The sequence below is a fragment of the Neopelma chrysocephalum genome, unplaced genomic scaffold, assembly GCF_003984885.1.
Source record: "Neopelma chrysocephalum unplaced genomic scaffold, ASM398488v2 Primary Assembly neopelma1_91, whole genome shotgun sequence".
NCBI lineage: Eukaryota > Metazoa > Chordata > Aves > Passeriformes > Pipridae > Neopelma > Neopelma chrysocephalum.
The window spans coordinates 6,173,959-6,201,792 of NW_020897753.1; the positions used below are offsets into that span (position 1 = coordinate 6,173,959).

The 27,834-nt window shown below is 45.4% G+C and overlaps 1 protein-coding gene across 1 annotated transcript in view; it reads left to right on the forward strand.

Annotated features, from left to right (window-relative positions):
• Window positions 1-6,712: 6,712 nt before the first annotated feature.
• Window positions 6,713-27,834, forward strand: part of CCDC88A (coiled-coil domain containing 88A) — a 56,943-nt gene continuing 35,821 nt past the window's right edge. Inside the window, exons 1-6 of the mRNA XM_027693324.1 lie at window positions 6,713-7,503; window positions 7,640-7,740; window positions 20,980-21,088; window positions 24,397-24,466; window positions 24,970-25,147; window positions 27,128-27,143. Coding sequence (XP_027549125.1) covers window positions 7,441-7,503; window positions 7,640-7,740; window positions 20,980-21,088; window positions 24,397-24,466; window positions 24,970-25,147; window positions 27,128-27,143 — 537 coding nt within the window. The 5' untranslated portion in view covers window positions 6,713-7,440. The remainder of the gene's footprint in view (window positions 7,504-7,639; window positions 7,741-20,979; window positions 21,089-24,396; window positions 24,467-24,969; window positions 25,148-27,127; window positions 27,144-27,834) is intronic.

A 27,834-nucleotide genomic window follows, 5' to 3' on the forward strand; every position in this document is an offset into this window, starting at 1 on the left:
TGTATTTTTCCTTCTTCTTGTGGGCACAACTAAGTCCATAACTAAATACACAAATGGAAATCTCAAGCACAGAAATGTGCTGCATCCAGTTCATTCTGTAGTGACCTTGGGAAGATCCCAATGCCATCTCCAGCTGGAGAGGAATGGCTCTGTAATGAGCCACGCTCCCAGCAGAGGTTAATGCAGGGCTCTGGAAGTTAATAACTCTTCCTGAGCTCAGGGGCCTGGCTCTCATGGCAGCATCCCCCAAGGTGCTGGGGTCGGGTGACATCCAGCCTGAAAACGCGGGTGAGAGGAGGGAGGCACCAGCAAGAGTCTGTGGCAAAGGACAGGGAGGCAGCTACCAGAGGAAAGCAAACTTAACGTCCTAGGAAAGCAGAACTGAGGCAGCTGGAGTTCGGAGGGGTGTGGAATTCTTTCCCAGGGGTTACAAAACCTCGGGTGTTCTGTGAGGCCGAGCGGTGGGAGCGCCCCTCGCTAAAGGAAAGCCCCAGAGAAGGAACCCAGCTCACCATTTGTGTCCCTCAGGGATCTGAGGTGGCACAGGGCTGCTGGTACCACACCATAGAATCATAGAATCAACTGGGTTGGAAGGGACCTCCAAGATCATCAAGTCCAACCCTTGATCCACTACCACTGCAGTTGCGAGACCATGGCACTAAGTGCCACATCCAGTCTTATCTTAAAAACCTCCAGGGACAGAGAATCCACCACTTCCCTGGGCAGCCCATTCCAATGGCTGATCACCCTCTCTGGAAAGAAATTCTTCCCAATATCCAACCTAAACCTCCCCTGGCACAGCTGAAGACCCCGAGCCCTCTTGTCTTGCTGAGAGTTGCCTGGGAAAAGAGACCAACCCCCCCCGGCTCCCCCCTTCTGTCAGGGAGTTGCAGAGAGTGAGGAGGTCTCCCCTGAGCCTCCTCTTCTCCAGGCTGAACAGCCCCAGCTCCCTCAGCCTCTCCTCATAGGACTTGTGCTCCAGTCCCTTCACCAGCCCAGTTGCTCTCCTCTGCACCTGCTCCAGGACTTCAATATCCTTCCTGAACTGAGCCATGCCTTGCTTTGTGCAGACACCCAGCCAGCTGTGCCTGCTGCCAGCCAGCACCCTGGGCTGCACTCTGCTCCTCCTGCTGCCAGCCAGCACCCTGGGCTGCACTCTGCTCCTGGGCAGAGGAAGGGCAGAGCTGCTCTGCCATTCATCTCCCTGACCCAGTTCGTAGGAAACGCCGCTCGCACTGGCACGGTCTTGTTTGACAGAAGGCATGTCAGCAAGAGCCTGTGCTCAGTCTCACTCCACTGGCCACAACAGCAGTGAGTACCAAAGCCATTGTCCTGGTAACTGCTGTTCTTGCTGTAGTGCTTAATGCTCGATTTTTAGGGGGGGGAAAAAAAATCTACTTTCTCTGTATGCAGCAAATACCAAAGGGAAATTCACAACCAACATTATTAGGCAGTCTTGTAGTTGGCAGCTGACAGCCAGAAACACAGCTGAACGTTTTATTGGCTGAGCAGGAAGGAGATCTGAATTGCAACACTAAGTTCAAACGAATTTTCCTTGAAAGGCACTATTTCCCTGACACTCTCTTACAGAGAGTCTCATCCCATGGAAATATTTAGGAACAGCTATTCAGTTTAAAAATCAAGGTAAGTGCTTGGCCTATTTTTGATCCCATCAGCTGACCTGCCACAGTAACATCCTTCCAGCCGCTCCAACTGCTTGAAAAGAAACAAAAAGCTGCAGGCACCACCTCCCTCCTCAGATGAATCCCGGTGTTAAATGTAATACTTTCACCGGGTCTTTCATGGTTTAAGAACTGTCTGTGTGTGTAGTCCTTCCAGGAAAGTGTGGACATGGCTGGAAATGGTCACTGCCTGATCCTGCAATGAGCATTCTGCCTGACAGGAACTCTGATGCATGTGATGCAGAGAACTGCCCAGGATGGCACATACCCACACAGGGTATTGTGTTTGCTGTCTCTACACTTATTTCTTGGTACTTTGTCTCTACACTTATTTCTTGCTACTTGGTACAACGGGACACAAATTGCAGAATGCCTGGGATCTGTAAAAAACCTTAAATGGACAACGCCAGCTTTCACCGAGCCCCTACTGTTTTGTTCTTAATTTTTCACTCCAAATATTCTTATTTTGAGGTTACTTACGGTTTTCTCAGAAAACTCCCTGAAGGTTGATGGGGGATTTTGGTCACGTCAGAGCAGACGCTGCAGCAGGGAAGAAATCTTCAAGAATTGTTGTGGAGTTTTCGGTTCTTTATTCACGTTACAGAGGGATTTCCCCCTTCTTTCCACTCCTGTGGAACAAGAAGTAACTTTTAGCCTGCTGTATTTGTGGGACCTTTAGGAATTCCTAGCAATACTTAAAAAGGCTCAGCCCCTCAGTGCCTTTACTCTTCCCTTTATTTCCCCAGCTATTCCTACAGTCTTGCTTTGAGAGGGAGCAAACACAGGACAAGGAAGGTGACTCTCCTGGTCATCAGCTTGCAGTTTTCACTAGACACTGTCCTATCAAGTCAGCCCAGGATCAGAAAATTCAGGCTTTGACTGTGCTTTCAGAACCCTGCTGTGGATCCCAAGCACCCACATTTGGTCTGTGTTTTTCCCCTTTTCTGATGTCCCATCAGGCAAAGGCCTGTCAACACAGCAGGAAGCAAAACCAGCACCAGCAGCAGCAGCGTCACCTCCTTGCTTGTGTAGGAGAGGAAGAGAAAACCACTGTGTCTTGCAGCAGCTCAGAAGGGCAGGGGGCTGGGAATTTATTCCCCAAACTGGCTCCCTGCAGGCAGGGCTGACCAGAAATCTTTTGACCAACTGGGCCAAGGTAAGTGGGGCTGTGCAGTTACACCTCCCTGCCCTCTGCAGGTTTAAGGCATCGCTCAGTGTTCTAGTGGTTCTTTTTCAGATTTTATTTTGCAACAAACGCACAGGAAATGATGCCAGGAGCAAAACGAGTTCCCTGAGAAGATGAAGTAACCCTGTGATTTGCAGATCTGGGCACAGATCATTGAATGTTTCCATGTCTTCTGTGTAGAGCCTTCGTGGAACCAAAGGAGGTGCAAGAGAAAGGAGCTGGGGATGCTTCACCTGTCCAAGAACAAACACTGCTCTTCAAACAACCAGGTTAATCTCTAAATCCCCTTTTTTCAGAAGGAGTAGGCTACACACTGCATTAAACACTGACAGTGCTGTTCTAGAGAATGAGGTGGGAAAGAGAAGTCCTGTTCTCTGTGCATTTTTTCTAATTATAAAAAGGATAATTTTTTTAGTTCCAAAATACTCCCGAATATACGTTCTTAGAATAGTTAAAACCATTAAAATTTAATTTAATAATAATAATATTTCTTCTCTGTTTCTGGGTCAGTCGTCAACTTCCTCAGCTGGTGCTGAATTGGAGTAACAAAGTTCTGGGATTAACCACTGTAAATGTAGTCATTAAACTTGCTTTTAGATGCCTTCCCAGGTAGAAAGTGCTAAAACAATGCAGCCAAATATATCACAAACTACAGGTTATAGTGATGTTGCCCCACCACCTGAAGTAGAGCTGTGACTTCTAAGTATTTCCTAGATCAGTGCTCCTGAGGACTCCCAACAGCCAATTACCCCCAAACCTTGGGGCTTCTTCACAGGTTTTCAGGCCTCTCAGTCTTGGAAAAAAAACCCCAAACAAACCAAACCAAAACCGAAAACAAAACTCCTCAGGCTGTTTCTGGAGAGCTTTTCTGAAATTTTCTCTGGTACTGATATTTCCGGTTCAAATAAGGAACTGTAAAATCATCTGAGACCAAACAGATGACGAGGCATTTCATAAAGACATCATGCAGTATTTATCTCAAATACCTTCTGCAGGAACAGTGCTCAACAGCCAACTGGAGGATGAGGATGGGAGCGAAACCATCTGAAACTCTTTAATCCCATTTTTAACGTTATGGAATCTCAGTACAAAATGTTTTTTCCCTGAGCCAGCTGGTGTTGGTAACACGTGACCACTACGTGGGCTATCAACCTCTACCAGCCAGTCTCTAATTCCTAGAAATTGCTTTATGCCCAAGTCATTACTGCCTAATTAGAGCCCACAAGGGAAGTTCCATGGCACTGTGGGCACAATTGCATGTTTGGAGCCTCCTGCCAGACGCAGGGACTGTAAGTGCTTGCTTGGTCAGGCTCGTACAAAAATGCTTTTGTAGCTGCCTTCAAGGGCTGGGAGTTTATTGGCAGTTATTTCCCCCATGGATCACCAGGTTCTTATTGAGAACCAAGACTGCAGAGTTTTCCTTTGCCCTTCCTTATTTCTTTTGTTTTGAGTTTGCTCAAAAGGTCTGGTTTGAAGGGGGGGGGTGAAAAGACCTGTTTTGGGCTGAAAAAGTCTAATTGTGAGAATCAAAACAGTCATGTAACTATGAAACATTGTTTAAAAAAAAATCCTTGGAGTACAAATGACATCCTAATATTTCAAGGTCCTTACTTTATTTTTCTAATCTAATTCTAGACCTTCTTCATGGGAAAAAGGTCACAATTGGAATTTTTTTTCCCAGTCTTGGACCATTAGGACAAATATTACATCCAGTATTTGGGTTAAGATAAAAACTAATCTGTTTAGGTGTTACTTGATGTCTTTCAAAAGGACTTAATTTCAGTCATTTTTATTGCAATGTTTTGTGGGTTTGTTTTTTTTTTTTTTGGTGGTTTTTTTTTTCTTATTGTGTGTGCAAAACTAAAGGTATTGGGAAAAAATGCTGCTGCAGTTTAACTTATGCTACACAGAATGGAAGCTGGATTTAGTTGGAGATTTTTTGAGATGCTTTGTCAATAAACTACACAACATATTAAGCAGATATTGCTTAATATCTGGGACAATATCAGGGAAGGGACAATGGCTCAGGCCAGCAAACTGCTTGTCATCCTCTGCTTCCCTGAGGAACCCATCCAGAAAGCTGGATTTTGCCTTAGTGTGGGTGTCTGGATTTCACCTCCTGAGGAGAAAACCTGTCCTGCTTCTGGATTCCACCCGCTGAGGAGGAAACCTGTCCTGCTTCTGGATTCCACCCGCTGAGGAGGAAACCTGTCCTGCTTCTGGATTCCACCTGCTGAGGAGGAAACCTGTCCTGCTTCTGGATTCCACCTCCTGAGGAAGAAACCTGTCCTGCTTCTGGATTCCACCTGCTGAGGAGGAAACCTGTCCTGCTTCTGGATTTCACCTCCTGAGGAAGAAACCTGTCCTGCTTCTGGATTCCACCCACCGAGGGGAAAACCTGCTGAGTTTTTCCCCCTCCCAGACACCTTTGCTCGCAAAAAGGAGAACGGAAGAGCATCTCCCTCCTGCACCAAGTTTTCCCCCTCGCAGGTACTTTTATTCCCTGAAGGGGAATGGAAAAGCATCTCCTTCCTGCCCTTTTCCCCTCATGGGCACCTTTATTCTGCATGAAGGGAATGGAAAAACATCCCCCTCACACACTGAGGATTTCCCTCACAGGCATCTTTATTCCCCTAAGAGGAGTGGAGAATCTCTCTCCCTCGCCAAGTTTTCCCCTCACGGGCACCTTTATTCCCCAAGAAGGGAAGGGAAGAGCATCTCCCTCCTGTGCCGAGTTTTTCCCCTCACAGGTAACATTTCTTCCCCTTCAGGGCATTGAAAAAGCATCTCCTTCCTGCCCTTTCCCCCTCACAGCTGCCTTTATTCCGCATGAAGGGAATGGAAGAGCATCTCCTTCCCTCGCTGACTTTTTCCTTCGCAGGCACCTTTATTCCCCAAGAGGGGAATGGAAGAGCATTTCCCTCCCTCCCGCACTTTTTCCTCTCATGGGCACCTTTATTCTCCTGAGGGAGATGGAGAATATCCCTCCCGCGACGAGTTTTTCCCTCACGGGCACCTTTATTCTCCTGAGGGAGATGGAGAATATCCCTCCCGCGACGAGTTTTTCTCTCACAGGCACCTTTATTCCCCAGGAGGGGAATGGAAGAGCATATCCCTCCCTCCAGCACTTTTTCCCTCACAGGCACCTTTATTCTCCTGAGGGAGACGGAGAACATCCCTCCCGCGACGAGTTTGTCCCTCACGGGCACGTTTATTCCCCTTTGGGGGAATGGAAGAGCATCGTCCCTGCGGGGCACGCTTATTCCCCGGGAGGTGGGCGGAGCAGCCTTGCCGGTCGCTCTCCGCGGAGGCTCTGAGTGCTCGGGGCTCCCGGGGCTGGGGCTCTCGGGGCTCTCTGAGGGGTTGGGGACACTCCGAGGGTTGGGGACACTCTGAGGGTTTCGGGCTCCCGTGGCTCCGAGGGCTCCGGGCTCTGCCCGCAGCCGCATCGCGCGCGCGCGCGCCGGGCGCGCGTCCTGCAGCGGTTTCCCCCCCCCCCCGGCCCCGCCCCTCTCTAATCGCGCCGCCATCCCCGCGCGGCGGCGGCGGAGGGATACGCGGCTGCGGGCGGAGGGATCCACACGCTGGAGCCGCCCCGGGCAGGGAGAGCGGGCTGAGGGAGGGAAGGAAGGAAGGAGGGAGGGGAGCGGGGCGAGGAGAGGAGGGGGGCGAGCGATGCGGCGCGGCCGCGCGGGCTGAGGCGAAGGCAGCCCCGCTGCGGGCACGACGGCGGCGGTGGGCGGCGGAGCTGGTGCCGCGGGAGCGGCGGGAGAACAGCTGGGGAGGGGTCCGGGGGGCTCCGGCCGCGGCGAGGGGAGAGCGGCGGAGCCTGAGGGGAGGCGGCGGCCGGCGCGGGGGAAGGGCGAGGCTGCGGGGCCGGGCGGCGTGTGCCGGTCCTGCCGCGCTCCGGAGGCGCAGTTTAGTGGAAAAGGGAAGGGGGTAGAAAAGGGAAGCGGTTTAAAATAGCCCCCCGGTCGCTCCGGGGGGTGGCTCCCGGTCCGTGCCGCGGCGGGGGGGCAGCGGGGCTCTGGTGCAGCCGCAGCCCGGGGGGCTTGGCCGTGAGAGGGGCGGGGGGCTCTGCCCTGGCTGCTCCCCTCGCCCGCCCGCCCTCGGGGCTTTTTTTTTGTGTGTGGGGAAGGGGCAGGATGAGCTCGCGGAGTTTTGCTGGAATTTCTCCTTCCTTTCTGAGGCGCTGCCGCTGCTGAAGCAGATTTTCCCTTCCTCTCTCTTTTTTTTGTCTGATGCAGAATCCCAGTAGCTAGGCAGCCTCCCTCTTTTCTTTCCTTCCTTCCTTCCACCCCTCCGCTATGTAGGGAGGGACGGGCATCAATGGAAAGGCTGAAATACGCGTAGATGGACTTGCAGATGCATTTTTTCACGAAAGAGGAGGATAAATCCCGCTTGCCCCCGCGCTGACTTTTTTATTGCTGTTGCATCGCCTGGAAAAATGGGGTTCGCTCGCTCCTGCTGAATCCTCGGAGCATTCCAGAGAGTTGCTGCAGCGAAGGACTTCTCTAATTTTTTTTTTTTGCATCGGAGGAGCTGCATTGATGTTAGCCGCTTTTTCGTAAAATGGAGAACGAGATCTTCACACCCCTTCTGGAGCAGTTCATGTCGAGCCCGCTTGTCACCTGGGTAAGCGCTCATTTTGCCTCCCCTCCCCGTTACTCGGTTTTATTTGCTCATTGTTCGGCGAGAGAAGTGCCTTGCGGCAGGAGAGCGAGGTGGAGTTAATGTCAGGGTGGTGGTGATGATGAGCATTATGTTTTAGGTGAAGACGTTCGGACCGCTAGCTGGAGGAAACGGGACCAACCTGGAGGAATATGTGGCGCTGGTGGATGGAGTGTATCTGAACGAAGTCATGCTGCAAATGTGAGTGTGGGCAGGCGCTGCCTTGGGATTATTATTATTTTTTTTTTTTGCCGTTCTGTTTCTCCCGTATTTTCGCTTCCTCGTGAAAAATCCTTTTCCCTCCCTCCCCGTGTCGACCTTGGGAAATTTTTCTTTTGTACGTGACACGGTCATGTGGTGAGTGAAGAGGAGGCTCGGGAGCCCGGCAGATCCTGTGCACGGTTCAGTGTCCGAGGGATGTATTTGCAGGATGTATAGTGTGATACAGGCTGAATCACGGCTGGAGAATTTGCTGGAAAACGGGATGACTGTAAATACTTTCCCAGATTTCCACGGAGAGGAATAAGGATTCATTCTGCTGCTAAGTCCTGCTCGCAACCAAAAATTTGAATAAATTTGCTTGGCTGATAAGATTCTAATCCATATCTTGGCTCACGTGACCCACAACTTGAGGCTGGCATGCGAGTCACACAGTGCTCACCGAGCTAATGGACTGGCCTTTAACTCCTTCCTCTTTATTTTCCACGCTTCCAAACTAGAGTGGATAGCAGCTGAGCAGCAAAGTTGATATTTTGAGAGTGTATTCCGGCTACAAACCACGGAAGAACCGTTTTTACGTGGGTTTGTAAACCCTTCATTGGAAAACTCCGATTGTTAGAAGGGTTTCTTGACAGTGGTTTTTTGTTAATCATCATTTTGACTGGAATGTTGCCCACTACTGCAATGCTGGAGAGTAACACTTCTGTCAGGTGTCTGGTGATAGACTCATAAAAGTGTTACTAGTGCAAAAATTTCTGCATACTTTTTTTTCTTTTTTTTTGATATTTTAGGTCTTTACAGAGAAATAAACCTTTTGTTTGTATAGGTATGGAAAACTAGGCTTGTGGCTGGAAACTGGGTACATCAGTGCATGAGCAGCTTATGTTGGCGGCTGTACCTCGGGGATGGGCATCCTCTTACTCTGCTGGTAGTTTTTACTCATATTTAGGACTTTTAAAAGTTCGTGCAGTTGGTGTTCAGTTGGTGTTCACATCTTTTTGCAACCACAGTTTTCTTTGTCACCTACCTCTGCTCAACCAAAATTCCGAGTATTCACTTAAAATATTCCCTCTGATGTTGAGAAACATGGAAAACTTGGTGGAATTGAACTTTTTGGAAAAAAAACCCCAAAACCAAAAACCTGAGTCGATTCTGGCGCATTATTTTTGTTTTACAATTTACTTTTTTCCTCGGGCTGCACATAAATTAAATGTCTTGTCAGCTACATCCATGCATTTAACATGTAGAGCTTCTACTTGGTAAAAAAGTTTGGCACCTGGAAGGCAAATTTAGCACTGGAACAAGGTGATTCTGAAGAATATAGTCCTGGAGTTGAACTTTATCAGGAATTTTTTTAACACTGAGTATAAATTGATGCCTGGCACATGCTTGTAAAGTGGAAAGGTTTTGGGAAGGAACATTCCCGTGTGTTGAGTTTGGCTTTGACTTTGTGCCTCTTTGACCCCATGCCATGATTGCTGGAGTTTACTTAGGAGGTGCTGGGTGTGTAGGTGTAAAAAAAACCCACACACTGGAGATGTAAATTGAAAAGAGTTTGGTAAGTCAGAGCAGTTAAAAACTACCTGAAACTAGAGGTGAACGTAAAAGGGTCGGTGTGCAAACAAAATTAATTTTAGAAATATGTACTCATATTTCTGGAAGGTGTGTTTTACTTTAAATACATTATTTGTGAGGTGAGGTTGGTTACTGCTTAGAATTGCCTTTCATGGCCGTGTTCATATTTTGGGAAGGTTCAGTTTGTTTTGGGTTTTGTGCCAGGATTGAAAGAGGGGAAAAACTGTTTCATGTGTTGCAGGCTGGTTCTGTCAGTGGTGAGGTCACCGTGGAAAGCTGTGTTCACCTCCAGGCCTGTTCACCTTGAATATCCACTTATTGAGCACACATCTTCCTTTGCAAAAACCTTTCAAAGAGGCAGCCCCAACTAACCATCCACAGAACTTATTTCCAGTGTTTGCTGGTTTTATTTCTTTTATTTTCCTTTCGTTCTTAGCTACCACGCGTTGAGGAAATGTGGCAGAGAAGTTTGTGTCACGTGGCTTCAAAAGAGAGGTGTTTTTCCTCAGAATGTTGGGATTGGAGGTTTTGTTGTTGTTTGGTTTGGGTTTTTTTTTTAAAGCTCTCAGTGACTTCACAGGAGAACAAGGTCTGTGGTGAGGAGCTCTGGCAGTGGAGGCTGTTAGAGGTGCTGTGCTCCTGCTCCCTTTATACTTTAATACCTAAATATATTCTTGCCAAATGTTGGAAAACCAAATTCTGTGACCCTAAAAGTAAGCGTTAAATATTGGATTAGGCACAGTTTGCAAACAGTTACACAGCCAAAAAAAAAAAAAGTGGCTTTGTTAGTTAGGGAAGGTTTTTAATTGGGTCAGAAAAGAGTTAATCCTGAGTGAGAGTTTGTCAGGACAGGATTTGTTTCTCCTTGTGCTTGTCTGGATCAACTTTATTTCCAACAATTGTAATGATTCAGAGGAAATAGGTGTGAGCATTGGAATAGCTGCAGGATGCTGATGGGACTGAGACTGTAGGGTCTGTCAGCACTGAGTTCATTAGTACCTCATGCACGAGAGAGGAAAATTCATTGCATTCCTTGTCTGTCTTTTGACTTTGGCTTTTTGGACACTTCTGAACCTGTGAAAATTGCACAGATTCCATCCAGTGTCCAGTTACATCTGAAGAGCACCTCCTTTGTTGGAGATGCTACAGGCTCATTTAATTATTGCTTTTTTTTAATTTTGTTTTTAATTAAGGAGAGTCCCAGCGTCACAATATTAGCCTCTAATTTCCTGTTCAAATTTAAGCCCAGTTCTTCAGAAGTGTTGGGTTACTTACCTTCTGCTGGGATCAGTCAGTATCTGATACTTGGGCATAGAAACCCATCTGTCTTTGTAAATCTGAGCCTTTATCTTTGTGTTCTTTGCTACAAAAGGGGGGGTCACGCTGCCTGCAAATCAATCAGAGCCCAGAGATCACTGCAGGGCTGCTCTGCCAGGGCAGGGAGCTGGGGGCACATGCCAGGAACACTTCAAACCCTCACTGCACCTCTATATCATGATCCTTCTGACATGGGGAAGTTAAAATGTGTTGTGTGTAGTGCTGAAATCAGGGAACCACTGTCATTCAGTGGATTAGTCACCTGTTGCCCATCTCTACACAATGGCAGTAAAATAATACTTGCTTGTCCCAGAGGTACTTTTCCAGCACCTGGCTGGCATCACCTCAGGGGCTTTTTATAGTCTGAGCATTGTGCTGTTTGTATTCCTCTGATCCAAAAAACATTACAGAAACACTCATTTTCTGGCTGCTGTTTAATTCCCATTTTTGATAGGTTCTTGTGCTCTGATATTTAGCTGAATTCCAACAGGATTGTGTAAGACATACTGGGAGTCTTGTAGTATGAGCTGTGGTTCCCAAACTGACAAGGGTCTTGCTAGTTCCTTTGAATAAAAACAGACAGCTGCAAGTAGTTACAAGATTGGGGCTTTCATTACATTTACCACCACCATTAATATTTGGTCAAGCAACAAAGACTCGAAACTGTATTTTACTTTTTTTTGTTTTATTTTACTGTGCTTTGCATTTGTGGAAAGAAATCTGGTTTCAAGGAGCTCTTGGACCCAGACTGTGTGCAGGGTTGGTAACGTGCAGACCCAAACTCTGAATTCATTTAATCCACTGTCTGGAAAACCTGGCTGCTTGCACCCCAGTGTGCCATTTATAACTTTGCTCTTAATTTAATCTATTAACCAGGACTTTCCATATCAGTTGCTGCATCCAGACATGCTGAAAGCCGCTTCAAAGGGCGAAATATTTTATCCTCCTCCTGTTTTTTTTTTCCCCTTTTGCTGTTCTCCCACTGCTTTTCCCTGGCTGGATTCGCTCTCAGGCCTTTCCCACCCCTCAGATTTTCCAGGTGGATGGGCTGAGAGTGTTTCCTTGCCCGGCTCTGGCGGTGTGTGCCCAGAATGTGGACTGCTGCCCTGGCTGCTCTTCTGAGCTCTCAGTCTTCACTTGGGAGCTTTTTTTCCAAGCCCTGGAGCCTGCCAGCCCATACTTCTGGCTTGCCTATATCTTTCCCTGAAAGCTGGACTGGGTCTCTGGTGCAGCAGCCAGCTGCCTGCTCTGGGAAAGGGAGCAGGAACAGCCACTCCGGGCCAATTAACTCCTTCTTGGGAACACCAGGGAGCAAGAGGCAGGTTCTGGCTGGGTGGGGAAATGGAAAAGAGGGAAATGAAATTGGTGACTTTGGCTCTAGGAGCATCTATTTTGGGAAAAAGGTCAGATATTACGTAGTCTGCACCTTTCTCACTTTGTTGTAGCGAGTGCATTTGATTCCCACTTCTCAGACCACGAGTGCAAGGTACATCTCCCTCTCAAAGTTTGGGAGTTGTTGCTCTCTCCTGCAGCAGCAGGGCCTAGATTTTTCTTCAGGAAGCATGGATTTCTAACAGTAATTTTTCTTCTATGAACGGTCCAGCACAATGTGCAGCGTGGTCAGGACTGTTGGGATTAAAACCTTTCGATTACAGAAAAGGAAAAGGTAGTTCTTAGGGAAATGTTGAATAATTTGGGGCTGGAATAATTTGCAGCTGATACCTGCACTGCTGAGGGGCTTGGTAGAAAAAGGGAAGAAAGTGTGGGTTGAACATGGACTGTTTGAAGTGTTTGATCTTGGCTTATGTTTCATTAGGGTGTTTTATGCACGTGTACCCTTTCCCACAGTTGATGTCCCCTTTCCTTCATCCTGGCTGCTCTGATTTGTTGCTGAGCAGCAAACTCTTCTGTGCTTCACTCTTGTTCCTTGCAGAATTTTGAAGATTAGGAATTAAATCATCTAATCTTCCTCAACATGTATGCATCCACTTCTTTTCTCTCTTCTTCGTGTGCTGTCTTGATTATCTGTCTTTGTCTCCTTATTTCTTTTGGTAGTGTGCTGCTTATCCCACCCTTAGTCTGGGCTGCTAGCTGGGGCCAGGGGATAAAGGCTGGATTAAAAACCATTTTTAATACATACAGAGGTGGTTTTTTGGGTCTGTCTACCTGTTTCATGACTAACCATCTCAGATGTGAAATCAAAATAACTTGTTTCAGCATTGAAAACATTCTGGTGAGGAAATGACATATATTCACTTTGGCTTTTGCAATGTCATTTTCAGAGGATTTTGCACTGCACTGTCTGCTGTTCCAAAGCACTCCATGGAAATCGTGGCAGCAGTAAAATCCAGAGTTTTAGGTGAGCTGCAGATCCCTTTCCTGGGGTACTGCTTCAGGTTTCCTGGCTGGTGTGGAGGTCTCTACACCACAAACCTTGGCCAAGTATTGCTGTGCTCTGATCTTCCCTTTAAAACCCAACCCTGTTAACTGACAAATTGGTTGCTAAATCAAGCACATCATATCCTGTGCCAAACTTGACAAGCTTGCTTCTAGATTTTCCTCATTTGTTTCTTCTGCTAAGAAGGGAATTGGAAGGTTTGTGTTCTTTCATACGTTCATCATGTTCATCTTATTTTTGGTTCCTCTAAACTAAATACCAGTTTGTTTCCTTGTCTTCCCTACTGCACCACTTTTCCCTATGTAGTAATTATTTAGGGATCAAGGCATTTTTTTTGGAGCTGCTGGTTTGTTGGAGCACATGACCTCGGTGGTCAGAGATTATTTGGGAATAACTGCGTGAGTCTGGGAGTTTACTTTGTTTGGGAGTCCAGGATTTATCCTGAGGATGCTCCAGAGGCAGTTGTTGTTGTTGAGCAGCGTTTACAAAATGCCTCCCCCTCGTTTCATGGGATTCATTGATGCCAAGGCATTGAATGGAAGCAGAGCTGCTGCTTGACCCAAGTGAAAATTACCTTCTGTTATACTTTTACACTGGGAAATGGGAAGGGGTGAACTCCTAAATGATGTGTACCATATTCCTGGCCACTGGGTGAATCTTGGAATGTGTTGCACCTTTAGACACGCTCCCAAACTTGCTTCCTTTCCTGCAGTGATATGAGATGAAACCACTTGGGTTTATTGCAGAATTCTATCTTGGTTTAAGCTTCAGGGAGATATTTGCTCTAGTTTTTCTTTGTGTGGTATCTTTGTTTTTCTTAAATAAGCCCTTGAGCAAGGAGTGTCTGGTGGAATTTCCTGGTAGCTTGGGAATACACTTGCTGTGTGTTTAGTGTTGTGTGTGCTGGACAAAACCAGCCTACAGATAGTACTTGATGTGTCAGAGAACGGAGACAAATGTCACACTGTCACTAGGCTGAAAACTGGTATGGCCAAAGGTGAATATGTGTATTTTATTGTTATTATTTTACTCCTAGAAGGTTTATTTCCCTTCATGAGAAAGGGAGATGCTCAAATAATAGTGCTCTAACCAAAAGTGTTCAGTGGCAGTCATTGTGGTGCTGTTTTTACAGCTGAAGATCTTTTTGGTCACAAGAACTGCAATATTTGGGTGGCTCTGGTGTCATTTCACTTGGCTGATCGCACATTGTTTCCTGTGGGTTTGATGCTCCGGGTGCTGAGATGTTTGACCTGTGGTCAGGCTGCTTTGACTCTGAAGTGCTCATTTGTTTGGAGAATTTACAGCTCCAGCAAAGCTCCAAGTCAAGAGTAAAATCAGGGAACATTTTTCCAAGTCTTCCAAAGGAGAAATTGGTCTTGGTAGTGCTGTGATTATCAAATAAAGCAAAGTACACGGTGCTGTGGTGCTGGAAGTTTGGTAGGGCAGAAGAAAAAAAAACTTACACATACAAACTGCCCCAAAGAGTTTTTTTCAGTCTTACATAAAGAAGACTGCATAAGTGTGTGTTGTTTTTAAATCCTACGTAGCAATTTCCCCCTTTATTCATATTTTAAGTGTCTTAGAAAGCGTGTTAGCTCCACAAATGCCATTTGCTCGGGGCAATAAGTGTTTATTGTCTTCTCCTCTGTGCTGCTCGCTGCTTCCTGGCAGCGATGACAACTCGCTGGCCCCGCTCTGCCGCTTTTATAACTGTTCCTGATGTTCCTTCCCGAGGGATACCTGCGTGTTTGCGCGGTGTTGTTCCCCAGGGAGGTTGTAGAAGCATTTTGGGTGCCAAGTCATGCCGCGCCTTGTGATGCCGAGCTGGGAGCGAAGTTAATCTGGTTGTTGTCACAGGATCGTTGTGGGTGTCGATGTTTGCGGTGTTTTAGTGCTTTGAGGTGTTAATCGCCAAGTCAGGGAATTTTCAGTTGCTCTGTTAATTAGTACTGCGCTGAAAGGATCTTCAAGTTTGAACTCATTTCAGAAGTAAAGAGCTGACCCTGAGAGGGAAAGTAACATCAGTGCTTGAAGTAGAAGTCGAAACTTCAGTATTGCTGATCCTCAGGAGTTTGTTTCTGTGCCGTGTCCATCCCTGACCTTTGTAGCCTGTACACTCCTGCGTCCCGGGCACCTTTTGGCTTTAGTTTAATTTGGAAAGTGGTGTAGAGCAAGTCCTACAGCATTTTCACTCTCCCTTTTCAAACAGGAGTTGATACTGGTTAGAAAAGCCCTCAAAAACCGACCAAGCAAACGAAGAGGATACTCAGAGTTGTTGGAGTGAAGTGTGTTTGTCAGCCTTTCTGCTTCTCGTGCATTTCCTCAAAAAAAGGATTTGTTTGGTCATGTTTCTTCTAGAATTCTCAAATTTTTAATGCCTCAGTGTGTTTATTTTGAGTGGCAGCGTGAAGTGTTCTGGGATGCTTTGAATCCCACGGGTTTTCCTTTCTGTAACACTTTTGACTTTGATGGAGGCCACTTCACCTTTTGCAAGCTCCACGTTGTCACTGATTGTCGTGGGGAGCTCACCCAGGTTACTCAGCGACTCACTGGGTTTGATTTTTGGCAATTTTTGATTTTTTTCACATAGTGCCTTTTAGTGTGATAGGAAAAGAGTAGTCAAGGTCAGGGTGAAACAGTAGTAATAAAGTCATTTCATACTAGCCATGCTAAAAACAGGGGTTGCTCTCTAAACTTGGAACTTGGAGATTTTCAGGGGGTGTTAATTCAGTGTGTGGTCAGTCAGTGACAGGTGAACTGCTTCCTCTCTTCTTTCCTCACGCATTTTGCTCACCTGCAGCATCTTATTGCTGTTAAGGAACAGAGACAGGACGAAAAATAAATCTGGGCTGTTGTGGGCTCTGTTTTTTTTTTGTTTAAAACCCTGGGAGGGAGAGGTTAAAGCTCAGTCAGTGAACTCCTGTGAGTCCATGCTGTGATTTCGTGTGGCTGTTTGTGTGTTCCCACATGAGGGGGTGTCCCTTGGTGCCGCTGTGACCCTCCCGTGGGGTCCCCCGCGGGTCAGGGCAGCCCCCGGGGTGCTGTGCCGGGCAAGGGGGGCACGGGGTCAGTGTGCAGGGCACCAGCCCTCGGAGCACACGTGAACCGTGAGTAATTAGGCAGCTCCTGTGCTGGCAGTGCCAGCGCCGATCGCTCAGGCCCCGGGCAGCGCTCCGGGAGCGGGTCAGCCCGGTCAGATGCCGGGAGCAGGGAAGCTCCGCAGATGCCCGGGATCCACTCCCATGCCCTTGGCACGGCTCCCTGTGATCCCCACCGGCCAGTCCATTTGTTTTAGGCCAGTTGGTCGGGGTGGTTTTTGTTAGTTTTTTTTTGTTTGTTTGTTTTTTGTTTTTTTTTAAAGTAGGCATTGGGCTTCAGCCTCCTAATAGCTCATGATGTCGGACATAATCCTGGGAAGTGGGGTTTTGTGCAGGGGCCAAAAGACTTTGGATGTCAGACCTACTTCCTAAAGCTCACATTATCACGAGGCAAAAAACGTTTGATGCAGCTTTGAACTTCTGGCTCTCCATCTTTGCTAAGTGCAGAGCTAGAAAAGGGTCCTTAAACTGAGTTTTAACACCTCGTTTTGTGGCAGAGGGTATCTCAGCGTTTGGAATGGTTCTCCAGGGGTTTGAGCAGATGTCTGCAGGGATACATGACCAGTTTAACTGTGCACTGCCTGCTGCTCGGGCAGGATTGTCTCAACATGTTTGCACGTTCCAAGTTAGGGTCAGAGCATCCTTTTCCTGGGTCCAGTGTAAGTGCACAAAGATCCAGTGGCTAAGCAGGGTTGAGAAGTGAAGCTTTGAGCATCCCTGGAGTGTAACATCCCTTGTGTGTTCAGCACATCAGGTGTGCCTGGGGCAATATCTGTGGGGGCATCGTGTCCAGTGTCACCCACACCCCGTGGCCTCAGGGTTGGAATGTATCTTGCATGATGCTCTTCAAGAGGCAGAAGGATTTTATTGCCTCTGTTTTTCAGATGAACACGTGCTGAGTTGGTTCTCTGCACGGGTCAGCAGCGGGCAGTCTGTGTGAGGAATTATTCTGCAGGGAAGGTGGATGCAGGAGGAGTTTGAAGGATGGCATCTTGTCCCAGCCTTTCTAGAACATGTGTGATTCTGATTATATGGTAAATTCAGGATCTACCCCATTCCTTAGCACTGTCATTCCTCTCCCAAAGTGATGATTTTTCCATGGATCAGACAATCAACTGGTGAAGGCCAGTGCTCCTTTAGTCCCACCTGCTTCTGATAACTTCACTGCCTCAATGTACCCCTTACTATGGTGTTGCTTCAAATGTCTAAGCAATTAAATATTATCAGTTATTCTTCCTCAAAGGCCCCGGTTTTATTTTGACTTTTGTACTGCTCTGTCAGTAAAAGGACACTGCTCTATTAAATCTCTTAATAAAACACATTTTTTGCATGCTTATTATTTTCTTGGGAAGGCTGCTTTATTACTTGAAATCTATCAAAAAAATCTGTTATTAGTGAAATATTTGGAAGATAGCAAGTGAGCCTCAGCATTCCAGTTAAAAGGACTTTGCAAAAAATTCAACTTGAGTGAGCGAGCAGCATTTTTTTGCACAAGTGAGTGCTGTGATGCTGGATGCTAAACCCCAGGGTACCAGTCAATATTTACAATATTTATCACTCTTTGAGATGTTCACTTGCATAGAATTTTTTTCCAAAGTGCTGTTGCAGCGTTTCACTGCACTTCCCCGGATAGATGCAAACAATGGGATATTTAAAATTAGGGTGCGTTGCCATACCAGACTTAATCATTAAGTACCACCAAGGAACAGATGGCAGGAGAGGACACAACTGGTTTGCAGTCTGCATAGATTTAAGCATGAGGCCATTAAGCTATCACATTCCCATTGCTGATAGATTTTGGTCAATGAAAAATTAAAGGCGCATAATCCCCGATTATTTGAAGTCTCAATCCTGACACACTGGTAGTATTTCCAAAGCAGCCAGGTTCCCCCTGCAATCAGGAGTTTTTCAACTAATGCATCATTGGGAGGGGATGCTCCTGTCTGCTTTTGCTGCCACTGAAATTAATGTCTCTTGTCAGAAGTAGGTTGCTCTTAAATGTAAAATTGCTGAAGGGGATCTTTCACCGCTCTGCTTCCTATCGACTTGTGCACAGATTTGCCCTATTTTGCTGGGCTGTTTGCCACTGAGGCAGTGCAGCATCTCCACCTCAGAAAAGGAGCAGATCATGGCCTTAGAAATGGTCAGAGTAGCCACCAGAATCTCAGCTTTAAAACCAGCTTTTTAAAACCGTGTCTCTTACAAAGATCTGTTTTGGAACCAGTTTGTATTCCAGATTATTTCCTTTGCCTCCCGTGTTCCTGACAGCACGTACCAGTTTATTTCAGTGGTATTGGACCAAATGAATTCTAATAAAGAGAGCTGTTTTGCATTAAAAAAATGTAGTTATTATAAGCATTTTATTGGTCATAAAAATTAAACAATTCAACATATGAATAGAAGCAATCTATTAAAATCTTCAGTGAGTTTTCGAAAAATTTAAACTAGTTTATAGCTGTTCTTTTAAGCCATACAGGTTTGGGCAGTTTATGTTTAGATTTTTTTATCTTTGTGCATGAAAGAGAGTTGCACCTCATGTTTCATTAGTTATTTCGAATGCATGGTCAGAAAATCAGGATGTCCTGACTTGGACCAGTCTGGCAAAATACAATTCTCCAAAGAATATATGATGGAAAATGTGGAGCCAGCATCATGCTGTGGTATTTCCTCTTGAGAGGGGCAGATTAAGACATCTTAGTCATGGCTAATGTGGTAATTGAGAGTGTCAAAGACAATACAACATTCCCAAACAAAAATGACCAAGAAATCTGCTACCTGTAGTGAGTCATTGAGGGTACGTGTTTAATTAAATTAAAAATGATCTGTTTAATTAAATTAAAAATGATTGGTAGAGATTAGCAGTGTTACTGATATCCAAGCACCTTGGTTTTGTTGCTCCTCAAAAGCAAGGGGTTCAACTTCTTGTCACCGTTACCTCTTTTAAAGTTCTGCTGAAAAATGTGAAGGAAATTCGGAGTTTGGGGGTTTCCTGTTGGACCCGTTGCCATAATATTGTGGAAAAAATTTACAATTATTAAAATAAATTTGTTCTGTGCTCCAGGTTGTCCCGAGGCTGGACATTCTGATTTTAATTGTTGATCATCTACCCTAGCAGAGCATCATATAACTGGACTCTGAGTTTGGTAAAGATACAGTTCCAGAGCACATCTGTGACCCAAGTTTTCCCAGCAAAAAATTCACAACCTCAGTAAATAGTTTCTGGCAATTCATGCCAAAAAAAAAAGGATTAAAAAAACAAATAAAGTTGAATGCCTTCTGCCTCGATCAGTCTAAATATTCCAGCAGAGCTTCTGAAAAATGGGAAAATGCAAAGCCTGGGCTTTGGTGACATTTGTGTTGTGAATTCTTGTGGTTGCACGCTGAGTTTTGTGTGGATGCCCGAAATGAGAGCTGTTCCAATATCCAGGAAACTCCAGTGCCCTGTGCTTTGAGTGCTCTGGAGGGAGAGTCCTCTCCAACGTGTGGCTGCTGCTGAAGATGATGAAAAAAGCCCAGAGATAATCCCCTGGTCATTAAGATTAAACATGAAGATTAAGGGCCCCAAATCGGCCTTTTGGAGATATGAATGTAGGAATGGGAGACTTCAGCTGATCTCTGTAGGTCAGCAGGATTTATCGTGGATTTTCCTCTTTGATTTTAACAAATTTGAATGAATTCAGCGTGGAAAGGGAGTTCAGTTCTGTGCATCTGCAATGACTGGTTATTTTTAGCCCCTTCAGTTCCTCCTGCAGCCACAGGTTGGCTGAACTAATAAATCCAAGGTGACACCTCAGTCCCACAGTTTTGGCTGATGTATTATTCTCAGATGTACTTTTAATTGTTTATAGTATTTTTAGGATGGTGGTGATGAGCATTTGGGAATGAGGCAATTACCCATGTCCTAATTTTCCTAGATTTATGTTCACATATACAAGAAAAGGGTGCTGTGCTTACTGCTTTTATTTCATAAATGGCTGTGTGTTGGCAGTGCAGTTTATATATGACCCGACTTCCTTTCCCAGCACCGTTTTTCCTCTTATTTCTATATGTCCTTACAAGCTAGGAAATGCTGAGAGCAATAATCTGAAGGAAAGGCATCAATATATATCCTTTAAAAATTCTGGTGCACTAGAAGTTGAGCGAGCTGTGGAAGGCAAATACAAAGTTTTGCCAGGGAGAGGTTGGTGCTTTCTGCTTGGAGCCCAGCAGCCCAGCCAGCTGCTCATTTAGCTGATAATAATGTCATTAAACTGCACAATAATTGCCATTAAACAGCAAAAGTTGTGTTGTGCAACTGCAGCGAGTGTCTCTGTAAAAGGAGCTTCACTTAGGGATTGTTTAAAGCTTCAGGAGAGTGTTGAGGGGGAGTGCTTTGGTTCTGTGGTGTTTGCCATGGAAAATCCCAAGGAAGGGTTGTCCCACTGCCCTGGGTGTGTTAATAACTCGCTGTGTCCTGAGGTGTTGAAAAAGGGTGACTCATCTGCATTTCCTCAGGTCCTTTCTGCTTTGGGGAGGAAGGAGAGATTGATTTCCTCTCTGAAGCCAGAGAAAACTCTGGTGGTTTGTGATAACACATGACAAAATACCAGTTAATAACTCCTTTGTTGACAGGTCTCAATCATCTGTAAATATACTTAAAATAATTTAATGTGTGTTAGCATGATGTATTTCACACTCATCAGTGTTCTAAAAGGCAAAAATTACATTGCTTCTTGTGCCTCATGATAGCAAAATACATTTTATAGCTAAAGTGTACCTTTAGCTTTATAAAGTTTCAAGATTAATGTTCAGTGTATTCAATTTATTCCCTTTTGTCCCTGTTTTCTCTTGCAGCAATCCAAAGTCTGCCAATCAGAGGATAAACAAAAAAGTCAACAATGATGCCTCATTAAGGATTCAAAATTTGTCTATTTTGGTGAAACAAATCAAAACTTACTATCAGGTCAGTAATTGTTTCTCATGTTGTGTTTTGCCTGGAATTATTGCTAAGTGTTCTTTTATGATCACGCCTTTGAATGTAGGTAAAATAAGATGGATATTTTGAGATACTTGTAGGAATGGTTGTTTGTATATCTGGTCGAGTGTGTTATCATGTTTAATTTACAGCTGTAGTGGAAACACTTATATGTGAATTATGTAACAGATACTCTGTGTATTAAATTACTCCTGTGGTACAGTAAATACTGCTGGTTGATATTTGTGAACTGCAGCAAGTTTTGTGCCCATGAGGGAGGTTATTACACATGAATTTAACGTTACCAGTGGAATATTTGTAAGAAAAACAAGACAAAATACGTTGGGTTTAGAATTAATTTGATTTTCAGTAGGACAAAACCTCTGCTCTGCCTCTCCCTGTGCATCCTGGCCTGGTCTGTGCTGCTGTCTGTGCTTCTCCTGTGCACACATGGAGCGTGTGCTTTCCCAAACTCCAGTTTGGGCACTCCAGTTTCCCAAACTCCAGTGAGTGCAGTGAGAATTCCCAGCTCTCACGTTATTCCAGCGCTTCCCGTTGTACTGGCCTTGGCAGCCCCTGCATGTGTGTTGATGTGCTGCCTGCCACGACCCAGATGCTTTTCCTTTTCCTAATGGAAGTGGTTTTCCACCAGGCATTAGTGCTCCCCAACTGGTGCAGCAGAAGGCACAGGCACTGACGGGATTGATCTTTATTGGAATACAAAGCATTCCCTGTGCTGCACTGGCCTCGTGGTATCAGCCACTCCTGGTGCTCCAGGACCAGAATTCCTGGCAGTTAGGTGAATGGTCAGGATGGGGAATGTTGCTCCAACCCTTTGTGAGAGAAAGAATTTATTATATCTTTTCTTTAAAGTTAAAAAGGCATTTTTATTTAAGAAGTGTTAAAAGCATGCCTTTGAAGATCGAACAACACTTTGTGTGTAAAACACTGTGTTTTACACACTTTTCCTCCCTTTCCCTCCCCAATTTCTTGGACTTGTGAGGTGCTGCATGTGAGGGAACATGGCAACACTGCAGGGCTGGTGTTTCAGCAGGAATAAGGATTTGTTTTGGGGATAAAGGATGGGCTGCAGCCTTTGCTCCCCCTCCAGCTCAGAGCAGAGCCGGGGCTGTGTGCGAGAGGCAGCTCAGCAAACTCCAGGGAAGGGTCAGCTGAGTTCCTGTCACCTGTGAAATCCCTCCAGGCAGGAAATCCTGGGCTTGATGGATGCCCTGGAATTGAACTGAGAGGCCTCCCATAGCCTGGGGTAGGAGCCCTCACACCTGAGTGATTCCCAGTGTTCCCTGAGATCCAGGAGCAGTGAACGTGGAAAGCAGTGGCTGTGCTGAGATCCAGTATTTCTCCCTGCCTGGAATATTACAGCAGGAATCAGACATGGACGTGGGGATTTTTAATTTTTAGCATTATGTTAACCTAACTCTTAAAGCTTCTTATTGTGAGCTTGTCTGTCTGAGTTTATTCCATGCGATTTTATAACATCTGTGGAAAATGCCCTCTCAGTTTTAGCAAACAATTGCATCAGTGCTGTGTTTGTGCTCGTCAAAAAAAGCTGCTCTGGGAGGACATAACATGCAAAATTAAAATGGTATGTGCAAGGCTTTGGGAAAGGAAATACTCCTGAGCTCTAAAAGTTTGTGCAAGCAAGGTGGAATTTTGTAAACGGGCTGAATTGATTTTTGTGGGTCAAACAAGAGTTAAAAAATCTGGGGATTTTTTTCTAGGTTGGGAGCAGGGGCTGGAGTTAACACAGGGTGACAGAGGAGGTGGCACACACCTCTGGAGCGAGGCAGAGGTGTTGTAAGGAAGCAGGTGATAGTGTCATTTTTTGGTAGGTGTTGTAAGGAAGCAGCTGATAGTGTCATTTTTTGGTTGGTGGTGTCAGGAAACAGCTGATAGTGTCATTTTTCGGTTCCTGCTGCTCACACAGCCTCATGGTCTGGTGTGATCAGCTTTATGACAGCAGCATGCAATTATTGGAGCTATTACCAAAAAAAACCCAACAAAAAAGCCACCAAGCCCCCAGTTTGTAGCAATATTTGGTTTTCTTTCATGGTAGCTATAAATACTCGTTGAATTCCTCGTGTTTTATCTGTTCTCTATAGATTTAAAACATCCTGTGGTGCCCTTCGTATCTTCATTTCTTTGAAAATTGTCTTTATCAAGTGGATAGTGCAGCTTGGTTGAAATTCATGATCTTTGAGTAGGTCAAAGCTGCTTTCTCCCTCCTCGTGCTTTGTCTCAGGCATGTGCTGTGAAAGCACATATTTTTCAGTCTAGTGTTAATCCATTCAGGTATAATTTTTTATGTTCTATATTAACTGGTGGGAACTTTCAAGTACAGCTCTAACTAATAATTTCTGCAGGTGTTTTTGAAGGAATATTGGGCTTTTCTTGGGTTAGGATTTTAGGTTGGAGTGTGACACCTCATACGTGCCTTTGGCCCTTCTGGAATACGTTGCTTTGGAGCAGGAACGTTTTCTGTATTAATGAATCTGTCAGTGTGGAAAAACAAAAAGCCTGGCTCCTGAGCTGGTGATAGGATGGCATGCTGGGAATAAACATCTGGGAATAGGAGAAAGACTCCTCTGCTTCAGGAGAATTAGGCTCTGTCTAGACTGAGGATTTGACCTGATTACAGCCCGGCCTGGCCGGGGCAACTCTCCATTGATGGAATCTGGGGGACAGACAGGCAGAGCTGCTGCCTGGTGGCTGGAATCATCCAATTCCATGGCATTGTGGAAACAGGGGGTTGTACCTTTACACTCACAGCTGTCCCACTGTCACTGCACCAAAGCCCCCCAGGGGATTTTCACATCCACGTTTTGGGGAAGCCGAAGAGACCGTGGACGGGAGAGGAAATTGATATTTTGCACCACAAACGCAGCTTAGAGCCAAGAAAATAAACATTTATCAATAACTTACCCAGAGGAACACAAACATAATAATTTAAAGGGGTTTTGCTGCATTCTCACTGAGGATCTAGTGGGCTTAAGATCCATAAGCCAGCTCATTGCCACGAGAGGATTTTGCTGTGTGGAGATGACCGTGCAAACCAGTAAAACAGGGCTTTTGTAGCACTAACTCATAGCCTGTAAGTTTGTTTTTTTAATTAGAGTCCAGATAATTAAGTGTTTAACATCTATGCATTGAGACCTGAAAAAATTCAAACTATTTGTGTAACACTAGTGGTTGTTGGTATTTGATGTTTGCTTTCCTTCAATACATATGGTGTAAATGATATTGTAATTAAATGATATCGTAATTAACTTTTACAGGAGAACTTGCAGCAGCTCATCATGATGTCTTTGCCAAACGTGTTAATAATTGGCAAAAATCCCTTTTCTGGTGAGTTTATTTTTGACTAAGATAAAAATGTGTGATAATTTGTATGAGTTCACTGGAAATAAAATTCATATAGGATTGAGCCTTTCAACAGAAAATTGTGTGAATGCCTTGGCAAATAAGTGGGTTAATAATGACGAGGAATGGTTTGATGATTTCATAATGGTTTTCTTTGTTCACACAAAGGGTCCACACTATGCAAAAATGTGATTTGTCCCCCTCTCAGGATTTATGTTGGACCAGAGTTCATTTCCCAGCGACCAGTGATAGCACAGAGTTTAAGTTTCCTGTACTCCCAGCTACTGCACTTCCAACTTCCTTTACCTGTGCCACCGCTGAGGAAACTCAATGCATCTCACTTGATCCAGCTCCTAATCCCTGTTTTTCCTTCCCCCAGATCCCTGCTTCTCTTGCATCCTTAACCTGACAGTTATTGCTCTGACCTTCTTGCTTTCTCCCCCGAACTGACACTGTCTTCTCCACGCTCCCACCTTCTCTGCTTCCAGCTCTGAGAGTTGCAATTTTGAGCCCAGGACACTTGGCCTGTGTGGAGCCAGCTGACTGTCCACAGCCTCCTGGGAATCTCTGCACCATGCTCTCAATTCCAGAAGCACGGAGCAGACACACACCTGGCCTGCATGGAGCCACTCTGGATGGGGCACAGTTTATTTACTTGGGGCTAAAGTGTCCCAGGTTCTCCTGATGTTCTGACACCTCAGCAGAGAGGTTAGGAACTCCTCTTCCAGGCTGTGCAGCTTCCCCTGGCTTGTTTGATTTCTTTGGGATGTCTCCTGTCCATGCTTCCCTGTCTGTGACACCAGGGCTTCCTCATGAGCCAGAAGAACCATCTGTGTTTCCTCACTTTGCAATCCCAAGGTTCATAACCTTGATATTTTCCATATCCCATCTGCACACATCCCATTTCTGTAGGTATCTTGCTTTTTAATTCTTTTTTTACCTGCTGCTTTTGGATATTGCTGCTTTTGCTGCTGAGGTCACAGCCTTTTGAGTTTCTCTGTGTGTAGCTGCTGTCATATGCACAAAAAGTGTCAGTGTGGTCTCTTCTTTTCCAAGACAATGGAATGCACCGTGCTTTCCTATTTTGATTCCAGACTTTCTTGAGGTTTTCGAAAGACTCCATGGATTTAATGGAAAAAACAGATTAAAAAAAACCCCCAGGTCATTGAGGTTTTTAGTGATGTTTATTGTTCTCTTCAAGACACTGAGACAAAGTGTCTTGATATTGTGTAGTATAAGATGAAATTTTATTAAAACTGCACTATAAAACCCCACAGAGATAATACTGTATTTAGTTGTACACATAAAAAAATCTGTGCCTTGTCATTAATAAGGAGGTGTCTTCGTGTTTTGGGATCTCAGCCAAATCTGTGCAGCTTCTGTGGTTTGGCAGCTGGTGTGTGCATTGCTCTCCTGTGGGTTTGGGAGAAAATCAGGACTTCCCTGTAGCACAGCCCTGGTGTTAAAAAAGAATTGTTATGTTTGGGCAACATTCTTGCAGGTGTTTCACATTCCTGCCCGAGTCCTGCACGGAGCTGGGCCTGAATCCAGGGATAGGCCCGTTCCTTTGGGGTCCCTCCTGAACCTTTCCCCTTTGGAAGTCAGGCCTTGCTGTGTCAGCTTGAGAAGGGTCTCGTTCCAAGATGGATTTTTAAGCTTTATTTTATTTTTTAAGCTTTTTATTTGGTGGGCAAGTGCAGGGCCATTAAACCCTTGGAGAGGCCTGCAGCGTAAATCTCATTGCCCCAAGGCGAGGCCCCGCAGCAAAAGTCAAGTCCCTGATAATCATTCGGATTTGCTCCACTAAAGCTTGGGCTGGAGCTGGGATTTTTCACAGGAATGTCTCCTGGTTGTTCCCCTTAAGGAATGATCAGTAGAGAAATAGCAGGAGATCGGGAATTGCAGGAGCAGATGAGATTTAAGGAAGAGAAAGGCATCTGACTCCATCGGAGGGAGTTGGCTCAGCTGGGAAAATGCAGGTGGAATGCTGGGTTTGAGCTCTGACAAAACAGGTCATCAGGGACTTTATCAGGAAACATCTCAGCTGAGCTAATTGGCAGGAAGCCAGTTGGAGGAGAAAACTGGAGGAGAGGAGCTGCAGCCTGGAAATGGGAAATTAAATTACGGGGGGAAAGGGGAGAGGAGATAATGACGAGGAAAAAGGCCTTTAACGGGGGAAAGGGGAGATTAAAGCAAGGCCCTGTTTCTGAGGGAGCCATCCAGGGGAGGAGGGAAAGTCAGGAATGAGAGAGAGTATGAAAGTCAGGGATAAGAGTGAGCACAGGGTAGGGACAAAGTTCAAGCAGCGAGTTGGAGGGTGTAGAAGAGGATGATTATTTCTGTGTTTGTGGTGGAGGGTCTAGAAGAGAGTGGTTATTTCTGTGTTTGTGGTGGAGGGAAAGGAAGCAAAACACACAGGATGTTTGGCAGCAGAGGGAAGCTGAGGTTGGTCAGTATTTTGCAGTGTTCCTTCAGGGAATGTGGGATAAAGACAAGGCAACAATATTCAGGTGGGTGTTTAAAAGCCAGTCAGGAGATGGGGAGTGAAGAGGAGTTCAGGGACTTGCTTAAAAAATAAACAAGTGTGATTAATTTCTTGGGATCAAAATGGATGTGAGCTGTTGGGATGGATTCCTCCTGTTCCAGTATTCCAGTTAACCAGGTGGAATTCCCCTTCTTCAGCCAAAGTGGCTTCTGGTAAAACACCCTCATTGATGTTTTTTCTGTTTCCACCCAAAAGGCTTCCCAGCTCTAGTCTTTGGGATACAGGAAGTGTATAAATGATTAAAAATCTCCCATTTGAGTTCGTGTTCTTTGTAACTTGGCTAAACCTCCCTTGAAAAAAATCTAACATTCCGTGTTCATTGGGATAATCCCCATAATTTAGCTCCCTCTGAAAGAAGTGGGCTGAGTCAGTGCCTGAGCTATTTTGCCCTCCTCGAAGGCTTTGCTTTGTGGCATTTATATTCTAGATATAGACTGTTATTTCTATATTTAGTAGCAAGACGGGGACATTTTGAATGTGAAAAGTAAGAAACACATTTTTACTAATCTGTAAACAGAGTTCTTTCACTTAAGCTTCTTTAGGAGATTAAGATGCTTAAGGCCAGATTTGGGAAATACATTTTGATTTTTTTTGATGTGCAGATGAATATCTAATGCAGCTTTGGGAAAGAATTTAAGTGAACTTGTCACCCAACTCTGCCAGCTTGGGGGTGGCAGGGAATTTAAGCACTGGTGGAACTTATCTGGAGGTACCTGAGCTGACCACTGAAAACTTGATTGTAGGTCTCCAGAACACTCCTAAAAACGTCCCTCTGAAGTTTTGCTTTTCCAAGGGCTGAATTTATGGG